Source organism: Castor canadensis, chromosome 9 (assembly GCF_047511655.1).
Source record: "Castor canadensis chromosome 9, mCasCan1.hap1v2, whole genome shotgun sequence".
NCBI lineage: Eukaryota > Metazoa > Chordata > Mammalia > Rodentia > Castoridae > Castor > Castor canadensis.
In genome coordinates, this window is record NC_133394.1 from 135,212,827 (window position 1) to 135,238,463 (window position 25,637).

The 25,637-nt window shown below is 46.1% G+C and overlaps 1 protein-coding gene across 1 annotated transcript in view; it reads left to right on the forward strand.

Annotated features, from left to right (window-relative positions):
* Nucleotides 1-226: 226 nt before the first annotated feature.
* The window catches only part of Sel1l3 (SEL1L family member 3), a 99,758-nt gene continuing 74,347 nt past the window's right edge, over nucleotides 227-25,637 (forward strand). The window contains exons 1-3 of the mRNA XM_020188434.2: nucleotides 227-467; nucleotides 12,789-13,359; nucleotides 24,146-24,272. Coding sequence (XP_020044023.2) covers nucleotides 294-467; nucleotides 12,789-13,359; nucleotides 24,146-24,272 — 872 coding nt within the window. The 5' untranslated portion in view covers nucleotides 227-293. The remainder of the gene's footprint in view (nucleotides 468-12,788; nucleotides 13,360-24,145; nucleotides 24,273-25,637) is intronic.

A 25,637-nucleotide genomic window follows, 5' to 3' on the forward strand; every position in this document is an offset into this window, starting at 1 on the left:
CCAGGAGTGGAAGCCCGAGGGAAGGAGCGGCCGGGAGGCGGGCTGGGCTGGAGGCAGAGGGGAGGGAGGGGACGGGGACTGGGAGGCGGGGAGGAGCCGGAGCTCAGCTGGGGCTGCGGGGGCGGTGACGGCGGGAGCGGCGGCGGTGGCGGCGGCGGGTCCGGCGGTGGTGGCAGGTGGCCCCGCGCACAGCGGCCGGCCCGGCCGGGGGCGGGCGGGAAGGTGGCGCCTCGGGCGGGGGCCGGTCCCTGCACCAGGTGACCTGTTCCGGCCGGGATCCGGGCGGCCTCGCTATGCAGCGGCGCGGCGCGGGGCTTTGGTGGCCGTGGTGGCGGCAGCAGCAGCAGCGGCAACCCCCGCCACCCTCGATCGGTTCCCGGGCCGCAGCCATGACCCCTACGAGCGGGGGGATCCCCCCGGGCCTCGGCGGCCGCCCTGCCGGCACGCTGCTCCTGCTCTGCTACCTGGTGAGCACTGGACCTTGCTCGGGTCCTTCCCTCCGCGCGGACCCTGGGGACGCGGGTGGGGGCGGCCGGGGGCCCCCGCCACAGGAGGTGGGGCGCGGCTGCTAGTTTGCTCTCTTCCTAGCTCCTGTGCCCCGGGCGCTCCCGGCACCTGGGATGGGTACCCAGGGCGCGGAGAGGGGAGCGTTGGACCGAACTCGCGGAGCTACTCTCGTGTCCGTTCCTCTCCCTCCCAGAGTCGCTGTAGACCCGGGTCGGGTCCCCCTGGAGACCCTTTTTGTCCCCCACTCCATTTGGGAGCCCCTCTACCCGCCCCCGATCGCTCCCCGCCCCGCGGCGCACTGCTCTCCAGTCCTCTCCCCAGCTCTCCTGGGCTTCCCTCTCATCTTCTCAAGCTCCTTTCCTTCTTGTGCCGGACTTCGCCTCTTTCCCTCTGTACCTGCCACCCACCTCCAACCTCCTTTGAGTTTCCATGAGGTCCCTCCTTGGCCCGGACGCTTTTGTGCCAACGCACCTCGCGTTTCCAGCGCTCAACTCCTTCTTGGTCACTCCAGCCAAGTTGCGGGTGCCAAAAGAAATCTAGTTCTCGGTAACACGCTTGCCGCCAGAGTGGTGACTTCGCTGCGCCTTGAACATTGTCATTTCAGAGGCTGGGCTTGGATTATGCATGTCACTTTGCAAATTCACACACTTCTTGGCTTCTGTTTTACTTAGCAACTAAATGGCACTAACCTAGTTTTCAGAACCAACTCATTTTAAATATCGAGTAACTGAGACCCTCAGAACCGGGTAGAGAAGTATTTCTCAGTTCCTTTGGTGGCTTGCCATGTCCTGGTTTTGAATTCTTCTAAACAATAGTAAATTTACACAAGGCAACACCCTTGCGGCCCAGCTTACCTCATGTTCCAGGACCCTCCAGAAGCCTTGTGTTATCTTCCATATATTACTGTAAATAAATGAAATCGAAAATGCTGAATCATGAAACTGATGTAATAGGAAATTCACAGAATGCTAAAAAAAAGAAATGAGCAGTGTCATTGTTCAGAAACCTTTTCATTTATGTATTGGTATTATTTGAACTCTTCTTCTAAGAAGCCAAAAACTGTTTAGAAGATACTGGCAGAAATTAGGATGATCCTGAAGAAATTTTCCATTCGGCCCAAGTTTTTTTTTTTTTTTTTTTTTTCTTCAATACTCTATTTCTTGAATGTTTCATTTCTTCAGGCAAGACAGTGTAAAAAGGCACATTGTAATTCTGCCTTTGCATCTACCTGTTGAGCAAGCCTTGCTTTTACTTGTGTTTTGAAATTAGATGATACCAAATTTTGTGGTTGAGTTTACTTCATGTTTTTATAAGAAGTTGTCAGTTAATATGAATGATTTTTTTGCCTAAGGGATATTATTACTTAATATTTATGCCACAGGGTTATAGAACACAGGCTTATAAATAAAGCTGCTATGATAAATGACAGAGTTTCAGTTTAAACAGATGATCCCTGTATACACAGCACTGCTGGTTCCCCACAGAAGCAGAAATGTCGTTGAATAGTGTGTGAAATATTCACATAGAGCTGGTCTGGAAAGTTCCACGTGGGACTCTCAAGAGCGTCATGGTTCAAGCAGACAGAGTACCAAATGCAAAACTGAAAGGCAGGAGATGGAGCAAAGTATAAAAGTTCTGTATGGGTGGGGGTGAGGGCTGAACAGAGCAGATCCCAGAGAGGGGCAGATGATGCCAGGATAGAGAGAAATGATGGAGGGAAATGGCAAGGTAGAGCTTGGGAAAGAGAAATTCTAGAAAATACTACAGTGAGGAAAATAAGTAGTACGTGGGTGAATGTCTTGGCAGCCAGGGAAGGGATGGGTTTTGGAACACCATGGAAAGGCCCTGCCCTAGTTGTGTTTCCTTCTGATGGACCACTGCTATGCTGCAGCAAGGGAGAGGCTTTGCTGTGCAAGAGCGCTTCTTATAATGGGATGGGAAGGCTTTGCACACCCAAGGAAGCAAATGCCATCTTCACACATCGTTCAGAATGTCTAGCTACGTGCTGGGGATTTTGCTCTCCAGGTATGTTACACCTGAGGTATTTTTGAGAGGTAAGGCTTTTTAATCTTGACGAAGCTTAGTGTGTGAACTGGGGGAGATGTAAACATTCATATGAAAAATGGTGAAAACCATGAAAAGACCACATACCAATGCAAATACATCATTGTGTCAGTTCCGCTCAATGGAGGAATGCTTCCTGAAGGAGGTGACTGGTCAGGTGGATGGGCCAGACCAGTCACAGCTAGGCAGGATCTCAGCTATGTAGACACTAGAGGGTGAAAACCATTCCATAATTTGGAAGTCATAATAATAGCTTCTATTGTGCGAAGTCATTTATGGGCATTACCCAGTACTGTTCTAGCAATAACCTTGTGAGGTAGGAGCTGTTGTGAGCCCCATTCAAATGAGATAACAGATGCTCAGAGAGGTTAAGTAAGTAAGTTGCCCCAGGCCACACAGTCTGAGATTAAACCCGTCATCTTCCCTTCGGACATCCAGCTTTAGCCATGCCAGCTTATCGCCTTCTGGATTTTGCTGCTTGTAACCCATCCTCTCGTGCATAAACGTGCAGTCCATTAGGAAGGCTGGAGCAATTAGTAGCTACTGTGCAATTGGCCAGGATGTAAGGTCATTTTAAAGTAACCTAGAATATACAAAGCAGGAAGTGCAGGCCACAGAACACAAGCAGGATGTGGGGTGGTGAGGGGAGAGAAAGAAGTAAAACCAGAAAAAATTTGCCCTCAGTCATGGTCATGGGGAGGTAAAGGACTGGGTCTTTATATAGCCTGGAGGCAGCTAGCAGGATTAGCACATGTGATCGTATGAAGTATACCACAAGTGCACAGTGATCGTGCATGGAAGTGATTCCAAAGCCAACTTGTCCATGATTTGGGGATCCATTCTTGATTCCTGCTTTGTGTTAGCCTGCTCACAAGGGCTGGGTTGAATGTGGCTTTCTGAACAGATGGGGTTGAGCCCCTGTCCTCATGGGGAGCGTGGTCTCTGGAGTCCAGGGTCCTGAGGAAGGCACCTTCCTTCTCCAGCTGCTGGGTCAGAGTCACCTCCAATATCAGCCCACGAGTAGTGTGACTGTGGCTAGGATTCTGCCAAAGCATGAATAATTGTGATGCGGCCTGAAAGATAAGTCACGGAATGATGCCAAGCTAGTCTCTGAAAAGATGGTCCCTGATTCCAGCGACTGCCAGCAAATTCTGAGGTCACCAAAGGTCAAGATGCAGAGGGCTCAGAGAAGGCAGGGGCCTGGGAAGCAAAGGATAAGGAACTTGCTTCCACCGAGGTCACTGCTGCTCCACGCAGGGCTCCCCGCCCAACAGATCCTCTTACCATTTTCTTAGACCATTACTACTCCGTTCCTACACACCTGGCTATAACCTGCCTGGGGCTGCTCCAGCCCCACCTGTGACAGCTGAGCTTCTAGAAGGCAATTCTGTCGCTCCAGACTCTAGTCTTGAATGTATAATTTTTTTCTTAAGTGAGAAAATAAATCTCACTGTCAACTGATGATGTCAGCTGAAGAGTTGAAATATTCCTAGTGGATATTTGAGCTTGTTAGACAACTAGGTGACAAAGAAATAAGAGGACATTAGTGGCTCAGATGTATGTAGAGATCGTTAGCAGATGGTGGCTGTGAGAGTCTTGCACAGGGGTCTCTTTATTCATTAGTCCCTTACTATGTTTGCAGTGAAGGATGGAGGAAGATGAAACCCAGGTTAGAGACCCCTGTTATTCAGCTCTGGGGAGGCGTGATTATGGGCATTTGAAATACAGAGATTGTCCCCAAACCTCATGTCCTTCAATAGCCTGCATGCTCATCCTGACCACAGCTCCTAAAACCTCCCATGCCAAGGTGTCTGCCTTTTGCCTTCTATTTCCTCTGGCTGGCTGTTGGCAAGAGCATAGGGGCCAAGGAAAGGTACAAGAGAAGAAATAAAGAACCCAGCCGAGAAGATGAATAGACTCAGGTGTGCCATAAATAGCCTCAAGTGAATCCAGTTACCCTGTCAATCGGCTCGTCCTGTCCCTTCGAGAAAGGAACTGGGGGATCAGGAGGACTGTGAGAAATTGCTGAGCAATTTCTGTCTCCCAGCCTCATCCCAGAAGGGCTTATTCAGGCTGGTGAGTTGGCTCTGCCCAAGGTACATGTCTGTATGGAAGGTACTAGGTATGCCCTCCCAATCCCCCAGACTTGAGGTGTGTTGATGAGATGGAATTTTAGCCCTCTCTTCCTTTCAAGATGGAAATGATCAAGCCTCTGGGTTCCCTCACTTATAGTCAGAAAGTGATGATAGTCAGAGAAAGGAGTGAGTGGAAGGCATTGTTTGGGGTGTTTCTGGAATGCAAAAGGCACACTATGTCATCAAGTGTGCAGTTGAAATTTGGTTCTGGTTTTTAGTAGCTGGTTGACCCTGGGCAAATTATTTACTGACTCTGAATCCATCCCATGCCCTCAGCTGTAAACCACAAATGCTGCTTCCCTCACAGGGCTCTTGTGAGGATTCGGTTGGAGCTGAGAATTTCTATGATGTTGTATGTGAGAGGATCAGGATGGAGTGAGCAAGGAAAGCTAATGGCTGGCACACAGTAGGTCCTCCATAAAAATTTAAAAACCAACCTCAGTTAACCTTGTGTAATTTGAGTTAGGAAGAAAGTATATTAGTGTGTGGGGTGGTGTGTGAGGTAGATTGTATGCGACTAGAAATATTGATCCGTCTTGTGACGATGTTTCTCTGGCTAGCTCTTAGTTCAACTGGGAAATGTTTTCCCCAGGCGTATCTTGATTTTTAAGTCCATATTGACATCATCACCCATTCTGCTTAATTGCATGCTTTGTTGACATAAACAGAATTTTTGCTTACATCTAGTCAGCAGAAATTGGAAAAATAGGCCTTTTAAGCCAGTATAATTACCTTTTTGACCTATGGGAAATTTGATCCAGCCAGTTTGGAGAGGAAGTGCCAAGGTTTTCTTAGGTGACTGATGGGCCAAAATGGGCAAAAGTGAGGGAAATAGACTCAATTATTGTTTGCATCTCCTCACATGCATGTGTGAATGAAATGACCTTCCCCTAGCAAGACATGAATGATTTCAGATTTTCCAATCTCTATTCCTTCCTTCAATACCAAGTGGACCATGTAGAGAAGAGAGTTCCCAGGTTTGTTAGAACAAGCCCATTAGAATGGAGTCTTTCCTTATTGACTTTGTTTAAAGGAACCAAATGCAGTCATCCTAAAAAAAGTCTAGGCTGTGTTGATAATTTTGGGTTTTTCCATACAGAATATACATGAATTCATCTGTTTCTTGATTCCCAGGGCTGAATTAATGCATTTAGCCCTTCAAATTCAGGCCTTCTACCATACACACACATTAGCTGGTCCATTTCTCTTTTTTTGTAAGACAGAATTACAATACATACACAATTACAGAAGGGCAAAGGAGTCTCTGTTTTGTGACTGTGCATGATGTCGTCAAATTTGACTTTGTTTAGAGCTCACGCCTGCTTTCACAGATATATGAGGGCCAAGGCATCTTTCAGCTCTCAGCTCCAAGTGTCCAGAGCAGGCCGGTCCAATAGCTTCTGAGGTGGACCATCTTTGTGGCTGCCTAAAAGGCTTAATTTGAGACACACGGAAATGGAGATGCCCCCTTTCACCCCAAATATCTTGCTTAGAGCTACAGTGCGTTCAAGCTATGCTTTTAAGGCATTAGCTCACCAAGCCGGCATAGAGATGCAGATATGTGACATTATCTCAGGATTTTTTCATTATCCCATTAACATGGATGAACTTACAGAAGAGCAGGAGTCTAGCAGAGGACAGAAGGATGGGAAATTTTACAATTTTAATATGTAGTTTTGCTGTGGAGAAATGGGAAAGTTCTAGAATGTAGGTTGGTCATCTGAAAGGGTCTGGAGGGACAAAACAGTTGGGGAGAAGTTTACTCCAAATGAGTAAGGTGGGGGCTAGAGTGCCACCTTCTTGGACTTCACAGCTCTGCAAATGCCACTCCACCCCTTCCACACACCTGAGATGCCAAAGATAAGGGCTCTTTGGAGGGAGCTGATAAGATTGGGTGGAAAGTAAATGTGGTGGCCCCGTCCCAGAAGAACAACGTGAGGCGGGTACCCCAGGGCTGTGAGGCAGTGACACAGGAAGGAGCACTGAGGTACCTGGTACAAAGATCCGTGCGTAGGAATTTATTTCAACAAGAACCTCACTAAATTCCTACTGTGTGCCAAACTCTGTCCTAGAAACTGGACACCTAACAATGACATGGACTCTGACTTCCTAATTTCTAGATGAAGGAATGTCTGGGTAATTTTTTAACTTATGTTAATGTGACCTGGCATGTGAAAATACCTATGAAGGTTGGACACATGTCACGCCTGTAGCTGGAACTCTTCAAGTTAATTGCCTTATTTTCTTGGCAGGAAGCAGCTTTGTAACCACACACATGACTTGAGCCAGGAAATCAGCTTTGGCTTAATCAATATTTAGAGTGTGATGTGTTGCTAATCGGTGTTGGTTTTGTACATAACAGAGGTATCCACAATTCACAGGGTAGCAGCTGCCCCACTGGGTCTGGTCCAGCTCGAAAAATGCCAGCTTCCTTCGTGATAGAGGTGCCCCAAAGACCAAAGACCGTAAGGCCTGCTCGGGGGCTTCAGGCCATGGTCTGCACAAGCCACATAGGGTGCTTCTGAGGCTCTCTTTGGGGTCTGCATAGCTCTGTTACATTACAAACACATTGCCCAGTCCCTGAAGTTGCTCTTCTCTTGTTTTTGAACTGTCATTAGGGCTTCTCCTACTTCTTGAATAATCCATCTTGGTCTGTGAAGTTATATCTCATTGTCCAGCCTTGCTTGAAGCTGTCATCCAACTTGGCTCTTTCCTAAGATAAACAAAAGCAAGACGTCAACAGCCACCACCTGGGAACTTAGAAAACGATGGTGTCAGGCTTCATTGATTACACGAATATGAGATTGTGCCTAATTGGGGTTTTCATCCCATTCCTCCTATGTGATAGCTCTTTACACAGCTATCTTTTGTCACTCTGTACTTCAGAACTCCACTTAGACTAAAAGCTTGATGACCTAATAGCCATAACAGTAGTGATGTAACCACTAGAGCAGTTGTTACAAACCCTGGACCACAGGCCAGCCTAACCAGCTGTATGGGTAAACAAAGTTGTGTAGGACCACAACTCTGTTCCGTTGTGTTGCTCCTCTGTCTGCTTGCACACTACACAGAGCTGAGTGGCCTGAAACACCTGAACTAAGTCAGTCCTCCATATCTGTGTTCTAAATCCTTGGATTCAACAAATGAGGATCAAAAATATGTTTAAAAAATAGGGCTGGGATGTAGCTCAGTGGTAGAGCGCTTGCCTAGCACGCATGAGGTCCTGAGTTTGATCCCAGCACCAAAAAAGACAAAAAAAAAAAAAAACCCAAAAAATATTCAAAAAATATTTTCACATGTACAGATCATGTATAGATTTTCTTGTTATTGCTCCCTAAATGATATAGTACAATAATTTACGTGCACAGCATTTATGTTGTTTTAGACATCGTAAGCAAATAGAGGTGATTTAAAGTATGCAGAAGTGTGTGTATACACAAAAAGTCCACATTGTGTGAGGGACTTCAGCATCCACGATTTTGGTGTCTTTGCAAGAGTCCTGGAACCCGTTCCCGTGAGTACCAGGTGAGGACTGTATTGACCATACCATCTGGCCATCTTTTTTTTTTTCTTTTAACAAAAAAGGTCTGCCAATCTCAAATCTAGAATAAAGCCATCCAGTAGGAAATTCAAGCCACACACATAATTTTATATTCAGTAGTTGCCACATTTAAGAAAAAGCAAACAAGAACAGGTAGTATTAATTTTAATATATTTTATTGAAGTTGATGTAGCCAAATTCTATCATTTTGACATGCAATCAATTTAAAAATTAATGAGATCTTTCATAGCCTTTAAAAAGAAAACTACCAACGCTTTGAGATCCAGTGGGCATTTCGCACTTTCCGCACACCTCAGCCACATGCATTACTGTGGCTGATCTGATTTGTTGGATAGTGTCTGTCTAAAATCTGGATCCCTTGGGTTTGTGTTTGCATTCAAGACTCTGAGCCAGGTGAAGATAAAATAGTCTTCATATGAGTACACAGAGACTGTCTTTGCAACAGAATTTGGAGGGAAGGCCCTGAAGAGGGCGAGGATGAGGTGTGTAACACATCAGGCAGAGCTGAAACCGTGCCCAGCCCGTTCCACTTATTAATGCGGGGAAGTGTGGCTGCTACATTTTTAGCAATCAGATGTAAGATAATGAATATGGTTATTACTAACCGCACTTTACAATGGAATCTAGTGGAATCAAATGGTCTTTCTCCAGCATTCTATTTAGAAGAGGTTGCCACTGGAGTTTGGAGTTCAGAGCATCACATTAAAAACGTTCAGAAAAAAGAAAAAGTGAGAGAATTGGGCCTGGGTTAATTTTTCAAGAATGCATAAAAACAATGAGGAAGAGGTTTGGAGCCATTCTTTGGGGAAGAAGCACAGTGTAGTGTGCTACCTAAAATACATGGTGTGTCGTGGACTCTGTTCCCTGTGGTCTCACTGAAAAGTCAGATTCTCCTTGCGTGGGATTTGGTGGGAGCATCTGGGACCCTGAAGTGGCATACAGTGCCCAGTGGGATCCTCTGCTAGTTCCTCTCTCATCACACCGGTGATTGCTGGCTTTAGGTGAACGCTGCCTCACCTTGTTGCTTGCCTGTGTGCTGTGGCCTGGCACATCTGGTCAATGACTATGGATGAGTAAAACGCAGCCTGTGCACAGCGCCTGGCGCATCTCTGCTTGTGCGATGCTGAATGCAGCCTGGACTTCCCAGGTACCACGAAGCTCCTCACCTTGCTGCAGTGCTCCAGGGTGGGCAGTGGGAGGGGTGCGGGTGAAGAAAAGGAGCCCGGCTCTGCACTTGCCTCTGCAAGCCACCATTTCCTGATTGCACAGGAAGTGAGGACTCTCCACTTCAAATTATAAGATTATGTTTTATGTTTGCTTTCTCCCTGTAATTTGTCAGTAAAAATGAGAGCTGAAGACAGTGAAGGCCATCCTGGGGGTTGGACAGTTCGGATCATGCCAGCCCTTTTCGTATTTATTCCCACAAGTTTCCCATGACTAGTCAATAGAAGCGGCTGGCCCTTCCATCCTCTCTGTGCCATCTCCAGAAACTATACTTTCCGTTCTCACCTTTTAGTGTGGTGGTTGCTCGCCACCCTTTTTGGGTATTCATGGGGCACAATATAGTAAAATGCATAGCTCCCTAGAAGTCCTGGTCACTCATCTTTTTACATGTTCCATGTGAGCAACCCGTGCTACGTGGATTACAGTGGATTCAGTGTGTTTGTGTTGTGTGTTGTGTACCACAATATGGTATTTCTAAACCTGCTAAAAAACAGCAACCAAAGATAAAGAAAAAACCCAAAGGCCTCTTAGAGTTCATTCCATTATCTGTATGTGAAGATCTTCCTCTTTCATGGCTGTATAGTACTCCAGGGGTGAATGCATTGTAGTTAAGTAGCCCTTTCTTGGTGGACAGTTAAGCTTACCATCTTCTGCTATTACAATAGTACTGCCATGAAATATCTGTGCATGCATCATTTTGCACAGATTTGAGTCTATTTGTAGGGTAAAATCCTCAAAGTGGAAGTGTTGGGCCAAAGGGTGTGTACATTTATACTTTTTGGTAGAGGTTGCTGTCACCAGCAATACAGAAGAGGGACTGTGTACTTCTCACACGCCAGCCCGCCTAACGTGAGATCTGACTTTCTGACTTTTGTGAGTTTAAGGGTAAAAGCCGTATCTCAGTGTAGTTTTAATTCGCATTTCTCTTCTCTGAGGGAGAACTTACTTATGAATGAGCTGTATCATTTGTTCATTTTTCAAGAGGATCATGACCTCATTCCTAGTTGACTTCAGTTCTTCAGAAGGGAAGTACCATCCAGAAACCTCCGCTGAGTCTTTGCTGTCAGTCAATGGAAGTCCACGTTCCTAGGGCTGGGATCAGTTGCTCTCCAGAGCCAGGACCTATCTTTCATTTCCATCTCTCCCTGGGCTCTTGTGTGTTGCCGCCCCCATTCTGTTCTCTGGCTAAGCCAAGCTGCTGCGTTTTCCCTGAGTACCTCTGTGTCTCTGCTGTCTTGTCTGGCTCCTGCTGTTCACACCAGTTACATTCCTTTCCCTTGTATCACCCCCTGAAAAACTTCTCTTCATCCCTCAAAGCCCAACTGAAATATCATTTCTTCCATAAAGCCTGTTCCAGACCACCCCTCATCTGGCAGAATTTTTCTCCTGGCCTGTACTGCTTTGAGCTCAGGTGTTGTCACTGGAGCACTGACCGTGTTCTGCCTCCACACAGGATCCCTAATGCCAGACTTCATGTCTCACCCATCCAACTCTGGCCTTCCACAGCTGCAGCAGAATGAGGAAAGGAATCCCTACTCCTTCCTTCTTCTGGGGAGAGCGAAGTAACCTTTTCTTTAAAGTTGTGGTAAAAGTAATCACAGAAGTTTCCATGTTAGCCATTTTAAAGTATGTAGTTCAGTAGTGAGAGTGAACCCACGTTGTACAACTGTCACCACTTCCCACCCCAGCACGCTTTCATCACCCCACCCTGGAAGCCTGGCCCCTTTTTACTTGTCTCCTCCCTAGACCCCTCTATGTTCAGTCTGTGCATTCGACGACTGTACCGTGGTGTACGAGTGGATCACACGACACTTGTTCTTTTGTGTCTTGTCATGTCTTCGAGACTCATCCATGTTATATGGTATATCAGACTTACTCCATTGTAGCATACACCACTTTTGTGTGTGTGTGTGTGTGCTGGGAATTGAACCCAGGACCTCACCCTTCTAGCAAGCACTGTTCCACTTGAGCCACTTCCTAATGCTTTCATTTTGTTTTTTGTTTTTGAGACAGGGTCTCGCCAAGTTGCCCAGGGTTACCTTAAACTTGTGATTCTCTGCCTCCTCTGTAGCTGGGATTATAGGCATGTACCATTGCTCCTGGCTTATACCACTTTTCTTTATCCATTCACTCACTGATGGACTCTTGAGTTGCTTTCCGTCCCTGGAAATGATGGTGTTATGGACATAAGCATACAAATATCTCTTCTAATCCTTGCCTTCAACTCTTTGGGGTTTAAATCCAGGACTGGATTAAATATTGCTGGACTGGATCGTATGTATCTATATATTTAATGATTTTTAAGAAACTGCTATACTGTTTCATGGCAAGGGCACCTGTTTATATTCCCATCGGCAGTGTACAGGGTTTGGATTTCTACATCTCTTCACCAGTACTTCTTGACTTTTCTTTTTTTCTCTTAATGGTAGCCATGCTTGTGGGTGTGAAGTGATCCTGTGTGACCGTTTTCCTATTGTGCTTTGGGTACTGGAATCCCAAAATCATGTTTACAAGAGCTCTTAGCCATACTTCAGTATCTCATGCCAAAACCTTGTCTTGATTGCACAGCAAGCCTCCCAGATTTCTTCTGGAAGAAGTGTGCACAGTGAAAGGACTTTGCTCATTTACAGAACCAACCAGGTGGACACACTGCTGGAATCTCTCTTGCACAGCAGTAGTGTCGTTGGTGGGGAAGTGCTCAGATGGCACAGCTCACGATCCCAACTTGCCTGAGTGTGACTTGGAGTAGTAGAAACCTCCTGCTGGTCCACTGTCACACAGGTTTGTCCTGGCTCCACACTACCAGGAGATGTCAGGGCCAGGCTGGCATCCTTGTTCCGTTCGCTCATGGGTCCCCTTTGAACTCTTCTCCCACCCTTTGATTTGGCACATCTGATCACCATTTGAAGTCAGGACAATAGTGTCTCTTTTCAGTCTAAGGAGGGTCCCTTGGCTTCTGGATTTGTTGTGGATAAGCTCCTCCACTTAGAAGCCAGCTCTGGAGTCACTGCTGCATTCTCTGAAAGTCACATTTGATGAGCAGATGCTATGCAGCCTAAGGAGAGAACTTAATGTGGCCCAATCCTTGTGGGTGCATGCGAACGTGTGTGTGTGTGTGTGTGTGTGTGTGTGTGTTGGCTTTTCTCCAATTGTACACTAGTACTTTTCACATCTGGTTTGCTTTTTATAGAGATTGGGATTTTTTTTTAATCCAGGAAAATAATGACTCAAATGTTTGTTCATATGACAGTTTTTAAACGTTCTAGATGTCTTGCTTTTTTCTCTGTCCTTTGCAGAATGTTGTACCGTCTTTGGGTAGGCAGACTTCCATGACTACGTCGGTGACTCCCAAAGCAGAGCAGAGCGCGACTTACAAAGACTTTATTTATTTCGCTGCCTTTGAAGGCAGCGTGCGCAACATCTCCCAAGTCTCGGTGGAGTATTTATGCTCTCAGCCTTGTGTTGTCAGCGTGGAAGCCGTCGTCTCGTCCGAGTTCAGAAGTAGCATCCCCGTGTACAAAAAAAGGTGGAAGAACGAGAAGCATCTTCACACCAGCAGGACACAAGTCGTGCATGTGAGATTTCCAAGCATCATGGTGTACAGAGATGATTATTTCATTAGACACTCCATTTCCGTATCCGCAGTGATACTACGAGCCTGGATTACACACAGACACCGTGGTGGGGACCTGAAGGTTACGTGGGAGGAGAACTTGCTCCATGCTGTGGCAAAGAACTACACTCTGCTGCAGGCAGTGCCGCCTTTCCAGCGCCCTTTCAAAGACCATCAGGTGTGCCTGGAGTGGGACGTAGACTACATTTGGAACCTCTGGGCGAACAAGATCCCACAGTGTCCTCTGGAGAACGGTAGGTCATTTGCCTCACTAGAAATCACATTCCTGGGTCAGCCTCTGTCACAGGAGGGCAGGAGAAAATGCTGGAATTAGCACTGGGAGACAAAGAAAATGTAGGGACATAGGACACTGTTGTTTTGGACTTTGGGGAAGAGAGGAGAAAGATTAGGATCACACAGGACGGAAGATGAAAGACAGGGCGACATTAAGGGACCATGGAGGGAGCTTTCTATCTGCTTTCAGTAGGTAGGCAGCATTAAGGCCACTGGAACCTGTCCCTGCTTCTCCCCCTGACAACACACCCTCCACCCCTGAACCTGGGAAATTTCTGTTATTTTTCAACAGAATGTTTTATCCCAGAGGAAAGGAGGCCCTGAAGGAGTCTCTGTGTCAGAAGGGAGGCTGTTGCTCGGAATACCAACTCCTGCCTGGTCCACCCCTGCTCTGCCCCTCCTTTGTAGTCAGGGAACTCTAAGGGTGTCAGTTTCCTTATCTGTAAAATGGGACAATGAGTAATTCTATCAGAGCAAAGTGGTGAAGATTAAATTAGATGGACTTGCTTAGTGCTTCTTCAGCACTCAGTGACAAGTAGCGCTGATGATGACAGAGTCCAAATAAGGCATCCTGAGTGCTACACGGTAACAGCTCCCAAAGGACCCTCAGGACCGTCCCATGCTCTTGTTGTAAATGCAAATTCCCAGGGTCCATCACTCACCTACTCAGGATTTGGGGAGGCCTGGAATCAGCATTTTAAGCTGACTGATGCATTCTAAAACTTGAACCTCTGGGCCAGGGGTGGAGTTGGCAGGTCTTGGATCCTATTAGGACTGTGGCTGGACTCCCAGGCAGGCTTGGCAGGTAGAGGGAATCCTTGGCCTGTCACTCACTACAGACTCTTCCATGGGATGTGTGACACCTCCTAATTTTCAGTAGGACTAGTGTGGGAAAAGTTGACTTAGGGACACAAGCTTCATGCTCTTCCTCTAGTGACCAACTTTTTGTCACCTCTGGGACATGATTTCTGGGGAAGCAATGACTCTGGTGGTTTCTTGGCTCCCCAGAGTGGCTCTGCATATAATGAAAAGTTAAAGGACACGTGTAGTCACACAGTTCCACTGGTCCCAGGCCACTTAATCAAACCAGTTCATCTTAATATTCTTGAGAGCTCGTTTGGAGGTTCTGGCAGGGGAGCACGGCTACTCATATACCTTTGACCAAAGAAGGGTTCTCCTCTAATGGTGATGGTCATCCTTTTTGGCCAACGGTGCTGCTTCAGGAGGAACGTGCATGAATTGGCGAGGGAGGAAAGGGGGCACCCATCTAGCCACCCAGATCAACCGACTCAACCTTGGCGATCTGTCACAATGGTGTGACGGATCAGATCAGAGCAGTCCAATTGCACTCACATCCTTAGTATTCTTTATTTTGAAATAATTAGGGAGTCACAGGATTTTGCAAAAATGGCAGAGAGAGAGAGAGAGAGAGAGAGAGAGAGAGAGAGAGTCCTGTGTATCCTGAGCCGGCTCTCCCATGGCACTGTTTTCTGTAACCACAGAACAACCAGGGAGCTAGCATTGACCAATTACTACTAACTAGACTACAGACCAAACTCAGATGTCACAAATTTTCACCTTCACTGGTGTGCGTGCTTGTGTGCGGGTGCACGTGCAGTGCTGTACAGTTTTATGCTGGTGGTGCTTTCCATGCAAAGCTATGTAGAAGGAGGCAAAGTCCCTTTGAGTGAGGGGATTCATGCATTGCGGGTAGAGAGGGTGGTAATTAGGCGTCTGAAGGAAGTTGAGCTGCATGCATTTCCATGATCAGTGTGCAGCCTTCCTCCGGGCAGAGCCCCATGCTAGCAGCTATCTGGACTGCCTTCCGTGGGGATGGCTAATTTGTGGAGCAGAAGGGAGCGCAGGGCACACACAGCCACAGTTTTGCTTTGCCTCTGACTTTGTCAGGGCTTAATGACTCCATTTCATGTTTGGCAAATCACATATTTCTCATTGAAGAATGACTGAATTGCAGGCTGGAAGTTTCCAAACGAAATCATTTACGAATTGGCTCAGTTCTTAAGGCACCTGAACCTGCCCTTAAAATGTGAAATATCTTTTCTTTCTTCTGTTGTTCCTTGCTGTGTTCGCAAGGTTCAGGAATGGCACAGTGGGACTTTTTCTCCCTGCCTTCTTCAGAGCATTACTTTTGGTGTGAGAACCAATCTAATAAAATCACAGGGCAGAGGGAAACCTTTGCTAAGAGTTAAAAATCACTGACAATGGTGTGGGGAGCTCCATGCACTGTCAAAACCAGCTCTGTTCCTACAGTTGTGATTTAGTTACCAAAAAGACAAATGACAGAGCGAGAACAGCAGCCTGTGGGAAGTGCCCATGACCCTTGTTCTGGATGTGGCTGGGGGGTGGGAGGCGTCGGCCTTTGTCTTGTTCTTAGCAGGGGTGTTTTACCTGGTTCTTGATGACTGAGAGTCATAGGAGAACATAAGATAGCATGGAGAGGCACAGAACTGAGCCGCAGAGGCACCTGTCACATCTAGTCCCCCCTCGATCTGCAGCCTCTACTGATGCAGGTTTGGGGAAATTTCCGGTGTCAAGCATCTGGTGTCCTTTGATGGCCCTGCCTCTGGACTGAGGTGCCCATCAGTTGACATGAATGCAATGTCTTTCACTTTCTTTTTTGTTTATGAAGAAGGGTAAAGTTACCATGCACGCTATTGCAGAACAGATGGAGTGTCCTCTGCCACCGGCATAGCCTAGCTCCTAGGAGAAGGCTGCGTGCGTCCAGATACAACCCTTAGCAGCCTGGCTCCTTGGCCAGGACCTGGGCCAGGCCACTAGTCTGACTTTTGATGGAGAAATAGCAGACTTTTGTCTGGCCTAGCCCAGGTCAGACCTGTGTGTGCCAAGGCTTGGCTACCTGCCCTTCAGTGCACCTGTCCCTGCTGGGTTCTGGGCATGAAGACCATAGGTGGTTAGGCAGGCAACGCCTGCATCTCCACTCATTGTTGTTCATTTCCTTGGGGGAGGGGACAGGTGTTATCTGTTGTCCTCCACAAGTCACATGTGTGTCTGATTCACACACGAAAAGAAAGAAATCAACCACCCAGGCCCGTGACACGTACCCGCCCTGGGGCCTCCTGGACTTCTCTTCCTGTCACACGCTCTGGTGACAATCAGCCAGAGCTGTTGGCTGCAGCTTCAGCCTGTGTGGATCACATGTTCAATCCCTCCTGGTCACATGTACTGCTGGTGCCCTGTCTAAGTCACCATCTCCCTGGACTCGGCCACCATCTGCAAGTGGCCTCCCAGCTTTGCCCTCACCCTTGCCTGCCTCCAACAGCCAGGGCGAGTTGGTCGCCTCACTCCCTGCCTCATGTGTCCGCTCTCACCCCTCCTCTTGCAATGAGGATAGGCCCACACCCCTCACTCTGGCCTGCAGCTCTATCTCTGTCCCCTTGCTGGTTCATCTATCATGCTCTCCTCCAGCAACATGGGTTAGCTTGTTTTTTCCTGAACAGGTCAAGTTCATTCCCACTTTGGACATCTGGGTGACTGTTCCCTCACCATCAAATGCTATTCTTCCAGATCTCTGCATGGCTCCACCTCTTACACCTTCAGACCTATGCTCAAATCCTGACCACCTGGTGAGAGACAGCAGCCCACCCTGTCTCTGCTACCTTCAGTCTCCTCCACAGCCCGTCACCATTGGGCACAGTGATTAAATGTAGTGCTAGTTGCCCGGCAACTGTCTCCCACACTAGAGGGCAAGCTCCACGAGGCCCAGGTCCTTTGCTTTGTTTCCTGTGACCACCACACAGTGACAGCGTGCTAATGTTCTCAGCAGCTGCGTATGGCATTGGAGAGCGTGGGAAGGTGGGAAGCTGGCTCAGGCCTCCCTGCGCACTCTGCAGCTTCCCTGAGGGACCATCTGAGCATCGTCGCTAGGCTGCAGGCACCTTGTCACCACTCCCCTTTGCAAACCCATGAACTCAGCTCCATCTTGGTAAGGTGAAGCCTGTGAGCCCCACTGCTACACCTTTATTCACACAGTCCCATCCCAGACTCCCCCGCCAGCCCCAAAACAGCCCCAACCTTACAGACCAACCTCACCCCACTTCTACCTTCCATGTCTTCCTGGCAAAATCGTGCCATTCCTTCAATAGTCTGCTCAAATTTCTATCTTCCCATGCTCCACCCTGCATATATGTACATATACATATATTACATGTGTACATGTGTTATTATTTTTTTGGCCGTACTGGGCCAAACTCAATTGTAGGCAGGGGCTCTGCCAACTGAGCCATGCCCCAATCCTTTTTTGCTTTGCTGTTTTTTGCATAGGGTCTCATGTTTTTGCCTGGGCTTAGCTTCCGACTGTGATTCTTCTACCTGTGCCTCCTGCAGGGAACACAGGCACACGCTACCTTGCCTGGTTTGTTGGTTAACATGAGGTCTTACTAACTTTTTGCCCAGGCTGGTTTCAAACCACAGTGCTCCTGATCACAGCCTCCAGAGTATCTGGGATTATACAGGCATGAACCACTACTTCCAGCCACTCTCTGTGTGTATTTAATTTAATTTCCACAATCAGAAATGAAATGTAACCTCTGACCTTCCAGAGCCCTCTCTGGTATGATGTGTATCATTTCAATTTGATGAAACCAATATAGAATATCTACTATGTACCAGTGTCTTCACTAAAATTTGGAGGCTCAAGGATAAAGACTCGGTCCCTCTGTAAGGTGTCTATGAGGCAGGCAAACACAGCCACCCACAGTGACAGTCACCTTCCATTACTGAGTCCTTTCTGGGGCAGGTACTGTGTGAAGTGCTTCACATACAGATCGAATTGAACTTTCTCAGTCCTTTACTGTCATCTTTACAGAAGAGGAGGCTGACTCAAGGAGGTAAAGTGACTGACCTAAGGCCACACAGTTCTTAATGATGGAGCTGCTGTTTAAACCTGGATAATTCTGTTCCCAAACCCCACACTTGGCCATGAGACTATACTGCTGGATGAAATCATAAAGCTGCTTATTTATTTATTTGAAGTCATTCACCTCTGGCAAAGTTTCTGAGCCAGCCCTATGTGTCAGGCACCTTGCTAGGCTTTTTCACAGAGGTGGCCTTTGGAGAGACTTGAAGGATGAGCACAGTCTTCACAGTTAAAAGGAAAGGAGAGAAGGACATTCAGGCCGAAGGGAAAGTGAGCTACAGCAGGCTGAGGAGAGCATGCAGTCCAGTGGGGGAATGGGGCAGGCCTTGCTTCCCTTGATGTGCGGATGACAGAGGGGGTGTCACCTCACGTGCCCACTTGGACTGTTCACGCTCTGTTGAGAGGGGTTCCAAGGCTGAGTCTGCATTGGTGTTAAGAGCGCCATGTCCACCGGTTACCACCATCAACCATGGAGTAGAGGGAAGGGCCAGCAGCACACTTGCTCTGTGCTTGAAATATGTCTTTGAACTTGAAGGCAGAATCTCAGGAGTGAGACAGGCAATTTGAGGTAAGACTACTCTGCGAAAGTTCTTCAATACCATGCCAAGAGGTATTAAACTTGTCACCCTACTATCTGCCTATATGAAACTTTCTTCTGTCCTTCCTCTTACAGAAGAAACTTGGGGAATGTGGCAGGTTCCTTCTTTCCTCCCACTCAAAATTCATTCTTATCTTCACATCCGATGGATTGGAAATATGACTTCTTAGAACAAAATTCCATTACAACCAGATAATCGAAAGTGAAGTCAAACATTGGAGCAGGCTTGACTACTCTTGGTGAAAAAAACTGTCTATGCAGCTAGCCTATGCAAGCCAATGACACACGATCCTTTTTCTAATTATAAGCTATATATTTGGTACTTAAGACACACACACACACACACACACACACACACACACACACAGGCCTAGTTTTTTCTTCCCCCAGTTAATCACAGTAGTCTGAAGTTTTCAGTAATAACACTAATTAGTGCCTAGTGTCTGCATTGGCCGTTACAATTTTCAAAACATTTTTTCATGCACGTTGTGTCATTTGATCCCCATAATAGTCCCACGAGAAAGACAGAATTATTTTCCTCCTCTCCTTAACGAAGGAGAAAAGTGAGATTTGGGGAGTTTCTTTAACTGGAGTCCAAACTTCATGATTCTTTCGACTTTGCTATGCCGCCTCTCTGAAATATGCTAATACAGTCCTAACGTGGGCTCTAAATTAGGAGCAATACTTTTTTTAAAGATGAATTTTTACCAACGTGACTCATTCTGCTTCCTTCACCCACTGGACTTTGCCTCTTTGAAGCCCATTTGGACTGCGCTGAAGAGACACAAAGGCTTGGGGTGGGACGGGGAGGCTGTGGAATGTGGCTGGTTTCTTCTCCCTGTTTGCATGGAGATATTCTTCCTTAGCTGCCAAAGTAATACATGTACCTGGTAAAAAATTTGTGTAAAATGGTTTGGAGGAAGAATATGTTCTGCCCACCCCTATTTCTGGTCCTTCTCCCAAAAGCAAACTTGGTACAAGAGTTTCTTGTGTCTCCTTCTAGAAATATTCTGTGCACATAGAAGCCTTAAGTTTAGCCCCTGTTTGCACAAGCAAAGGAGAAAAGACTGGCAAGGTATGCCTGTCCTCATTAGTGAGACAGGAGAGATTTTTCTTTTTCGGTACATATCGCCTGACTTTATTCTTTTCAACAGATTCTTAGCATTTCATTGTCTGATGGTCCATAATTCATTTAACCTGTCTTCTGTGGGTGGTCATGCAGGTCATTTCTAGTCTTTTGCTTTAAACAACAAGGCTTCCCAGAAAACCCTCTGCAGGTGTCCTCGTGCACACATGAAAGTATATTGAAGGGTAAATGACTAAGAGTGAGATTCATTTTATTCCCAGAACTCCTGGGAGTGAATATTCCACAAACTTCCCAAGTAACCCATTTCACTGCTCAATGTTTTGGGAGAAGTTCTGACTTAAATCATCTCTGCTAGTATATAGCATCTTTATTGTCACGCTTTGGCTCTAAAGAAAATAAAACACCTGATTGTGACTGGTTTTTTTTTTAATGTCCTATGTTTGGAAAGTGTTATTCAGTTACCTGTGCTCTCTGGCTTTACTTCTCAGGTTGGAAAATCATACTTCTTTTTCCCCCAGGTTCTGCTCACAGACTTTTAGTCATAGTGATTCCTTGCAGGGAGACTGTCTAACTTCTCCGCATGCAAGCTGAAGAAGGCCTGCTCTGCCTGTGTCACATGGAGGAAGGGACCTTCCCCAGCACCCATGTCCAGGGTTCTGATTCCCTGCCTGAACTTGAGAATGTGCTGTGCGATTCCACCCCACCCTCTTGGGATGCGATTAAAAGTAAACAACCAGGAAGGGGTGGGGACCCTAGTCGGCCTCACAGGGTGGTACACTGAGTGCTGAAGCAAGGTGGCACTGGAAATGAGCCTGAAGGTGGGGGTAGGGTGGGCAGTGGAGCCTTGGAAATTCAAGGCAACACTGGTTATCTAACCAGCACAGAGATGTTTTAGCGTTTCAGCAGCCAGTAGCCACACAGGGAGGACACCAGTCATATGCCAGCTGGACACCAGTCATAGTAACCTCTGGGGGTGCTTGTGAGATGGTGTGATTAATAGAAACCCCATTGGAGTGCAGTGGGGAGCCCAGGTTTGAGTCAGAGCTGAGCCTCTTATGAGCTGCACAACCTTTGATAAGACACAGCCATTTTTCTTGTCTTCATCTGAAGGGGACTGCATCAGTGAATACTCAGTGCCTCTTCTTACTCCAGATTCAAGGAAATAAAACAGTGAAGTGGGGAGAGTTCCAAACATGCAATGCTTTATGTATTAATGATACCCCTCCCCCTACCTCCTCATGTAAGAAACACCAAAGAAAGGGATTTGAGGAAAGGATTAGAAAGGACAGAGGCATTTATTTGACTTAGGTAGCCTGGCGCATGTTAGAGCATTGTAGAAAGTGTTGGGAGAAAAGAAGACAGGTTTAAATCCTGCTTTCCCTACAGTTACTTTTATCCATCTGTTCATTGATTACATATGGAATTCGCATCTAGCACTGTTCACTGTCAGGCTCTGAGGATGGCAGTGAGTGAATCAAGGGCTTTGCTGTCATGGAATACACAGAAGTACTTGGACAAGCCATTGAATATCCTTGGACCTAAGTTTTCCTACCTGCAAATTCTTTAATGGTGAATGGCAGGTGTACCATCATTTCCCCATTCCACTGCCATGATAGATATCACAAATCAATTGCAGATAACCCCTGCCTTAGGATGGTTCAACTTAGGGTTTTTCAGCTGCTGGTGGCAGAAAAAACCTACCTATACAGACACTGTGTTTTTCACTTGCAGTCCAGTATTCAATAAATTATATGGGATAGTCAACACTCTATCATAAACTAGGCTTTGTGGTACAGGAATATGTCCAACTGTAGGCAAAAGTAAGTATTCTGAGCACATTTTAAAGTAAGCTAGGCTAAGCTACAGTGGTTGGTAGGTTAAGTGTAGTAAATTCACTTTGATACTTAATTTTTGCCATTGACATTTATTGAGATATAGCCCCACCATAAGTCAAGGACTATGTGTTAGCATTTCTAGTAGCCATGCTCAACTAATAGACAATAAGCCTATTATCTTATCCTGGGTTAGATGCATTCTAAAATTCATCCTGTTCCAAAATTTCATTTTTGTGAATTACTTCTATTTATAATGGAAAGGCAATAATATACTGAGGAAAAAACTACCACAGAAGTCCAAATTGTAGACCATCAAAGCTGTAGATTTTACAAGGAAATGACCATGTCTTTTGTTGGGTTCAAAAGGTGATGTTTTTGTAAAATTGTTTTAGATCTTTGGATCTGAGATTTTTCCCTCTGCAGTCTTTGGCTAAAGGTTTGTCTGTTTGGCCTGCTGTACTTGGAACCTTGGGAAAGGGAGAGACCCATCCACATTCTCTCCTAACGCCTTTCACTTAAGGAGCCTCCTCGATGCAGTCTCTTTTTACTAGTGTAAGGCTGGCCAGAACAAATCCCATTTGCTTTGAAAGATGTTTCTACTATGCACTAAGTAACACCAACCACCAGCAGAAGGCTTCCTAGGGTCTGACGTGGCCATCTGGTCCCTTCTGCTTCACTCAACACAGTAGAAGCCAAACCAAGGTTGAGCTGGCATCAACCTCTTTGGTGAATTTTTCCCTCCGATTCCAAAAACACCTTTGCAGTATTTCCATTTCTAATCCCCCCACCACTCTCACAACAGACCCCAAGTCCAATGGATACAAGTTGAACTCAAATTTAAAAAAAAAATACAAAAGCTTAAGTGTTTCTGTTGGAACTGATAATTCTATCCTTTTGGGTTTCCAAGTACATCTCTAGGAACATTTATGGACCCTGAGGGAAAACGGGCTTATTTAATCTTATTAAATATAACCCAAGGGCCTGGGATTCTCAAAATGGCTTGGATGGTTTGCAAATTACATTAAAGCAAAGGTATTGCTCTACTTAGTAAAAGTGTTTGTTACCGTTTGGGAAATGACAGCTGGGCTGCAATTTCCTGCATCCCAGGCTGAGGACCCCATGATTTGTGCCAATATTGGTATTTGGTGACTGTCACGATTGTCAGCTCTCCCTTCCAAGAAGCCCAGGAAAGTGTACTGTTCCCATCATTTCATCATGATATTCAAATTAAAGAGCATTTTAAGAAATGCTGGGTTGAGTTAAGTGAATTCTCTTTTCTTTGGTGGGGGAAATACGGAAAACAGAAAATTTATACTTAGCCTTGTTTAAAGCAGGATGTATTAAATATAGAACTGAAATAATTCCGTTTTCCCTTTAACATTTTTTTTATGGGCATCCCTATGCTTTCGGGAGCCTCAGAAAGGAATTCCCTCACGGTTGTAGAACCTCCCCAGCTTCAAGGAGTGTGCTTAGTCACTTTTGTGTAGGGTAATGTGTTGAGGATATAAAAACTTCTCACCCAAACCAAAACAGGCCTGGGGATGTAGCTCAGTGGCGGGGTGTGCGCTTAGCATGGGTGAGACGCTGGGTTTGATCCCCAACATCACACAAAACCAAAACAACAAGAAACAGTGCAGGTTTAAATTCTAGCCAAATTGTTTCACTTTGAATTTCATTCTCAGCTCTTTTTTAGTCAACCCTCACCTCACTAAGGTTCAGTTTTAATCGGTTAAAGGGGATAGTGCAAGAACCTACTTCATAGTCTATTGTGAAATTCAGTGAGCTTATCCCTGAATTGTGTCTACCATGATGCCTGTCATACACAAAGTGTTAGTTAATATTTTGGCAAACTGACTGTTTCCCCATCAGTAAACCAGGAACAATAAGGAGAATTAAATGAACTAAGGTATATAAAATGTTTACGGCAGTGTCTGGATCCTCGTGCGTTCTATGGAAGTATTAACTTATCTTTAGAACCCAAATTCAAATTGCTTTCCTTAGCATGAAGAGGACACTGTGTATAATGGTTGAGAACATAGATACCTGAGTTTGAAACCTGAAATTTGGCTCTACCACTTCTGAATATTGTGAACTTGACCTTGGGTAGAATGGAACCAATAATAGGATCTAGAACCATAGGGTTGTTATAAAAGCTAATGAAGATAGTCTGTACCTGGCATATATTTGAAGTTCCAAGAATGTTTGCTTGGATCTCTAGTGATGGCACTTATGTTTGATTGGAGCCGGGTAGAGGGTGCTGAGAGGGTGAAGTTTGGAAAGGCATGTTTTCCTGAAGCTAACGAAGGGGTGGCTGTTTTGCTGTTTGCAGATGTGGTTGCCTTCCTCGACTTTCCCTATGCCTCGAGTGGAGAAAACACGGGTGTCGTGAAGAAACTCCTAAGGTTTCAGAACAGAGAGCTGGAGGCCACCCGACACCAGCGCGTGGACTACCCAATGTAAGAGTGGATGGCCCACAGGGCTGGTGGGGTGGGGTTCTTTATATGTGAGCATCTGGGTGGGCTAGTGCAGGAAGTCCTTAGGAGGACACACTTTCTGTAGGTGCTTTGTACACGTGTTCACATCTACTTGGCTTAGACAGAATTTGTGGGCCTGGACACCCCAATGTAGGCTTGAGTTATTCTTGCACAGGGGAGCCCTCCATTTGCCTTAGTCTTTCCATGTGGGTCCCAGCAATGAGGTGAGCAGGCAGCAAGTTGTTGAAGCACCAGGATTTGTGAGGTTTCAGGTGCAATCAGCCAAAGCAAGCACAAACTGCAGCCTTGGCTTTGCCTGTTCTGTCCGGGAAGATTGGATGGGCTGCCAGAAATCTCACAGCTTCTGATCTCCTCCATTGATTTGGGCAAAATCCAACTACATCTAAAGATGCTGAAAATGGCTCCTGGTCCACTTCAGATCAGATGGGCTTAGCAGAGTGATTTAATTCTTCCTGTGCTGCTGGCTGTGGAGGGATCTTGAGTCACTCTGCAGAGCGTATGTTCTCGCTAATCTTGCCTGTAATAACTTATCTTCATGTACTTGCTCAGCTGGGTGGGCCAGGAGGGAGTTCTGTGACACCATCTGTTTGGTGCCACCGATTTCAAGGCCGGATTATAAAGCCCAAAATATTCTAAAGGACTTGCTCGGATACATCCCCAAAGATCCTGGAGCCATTGCCACTTCTTTCCAGACTGTGAATTGGCCCTTGGGGTAGACGGAGAGAACAGGATGCACTTGTTTGACCTTGAGCCCCGTTTCCTGTGCAAAATGCATTTGTTTCCAGTTCCTCATCTTGGACTACTGGTCACTAACATGATGCGTGGCTCCAAGCAGGTGTTTGGGAATATTTTCTGAGTGATTGCTGGATCACATACTAGGACACTAAATGTGTCCTAGCTAAGTTGGCTACTGTTATTTTATTCTCACCCCACAAATGATACATGAATCCCATTTTCTCAACTGAAGTAGCTCCATCCAGGAGTAGACTAATCACATGAGCATTTCACATTGGTCAGCCAGAACGGGGGGATGGAACAACCTAACATGACCATTAAGACAGTATACATGTATCCCGTCACCTCACGGTGACACCATTTGCACAGCACTGCATTTTGCTACCTTAGAGCTTTTATCTTTGAAAGAAACAAAATTGTTCAAAAAGGCCTAATTGTGTTTTTTTTTCTTTTAATCATACCTATTAGAATAGCTTCTTATTAAATCACCTTTTATCAAAATCCATATTGTTGATTCAATGTCTGACGTTATAAGTCTTAGGAAGAATCATAAGCCTTATAAGAATTCAGATGGTAGGCCCATGAGATCCT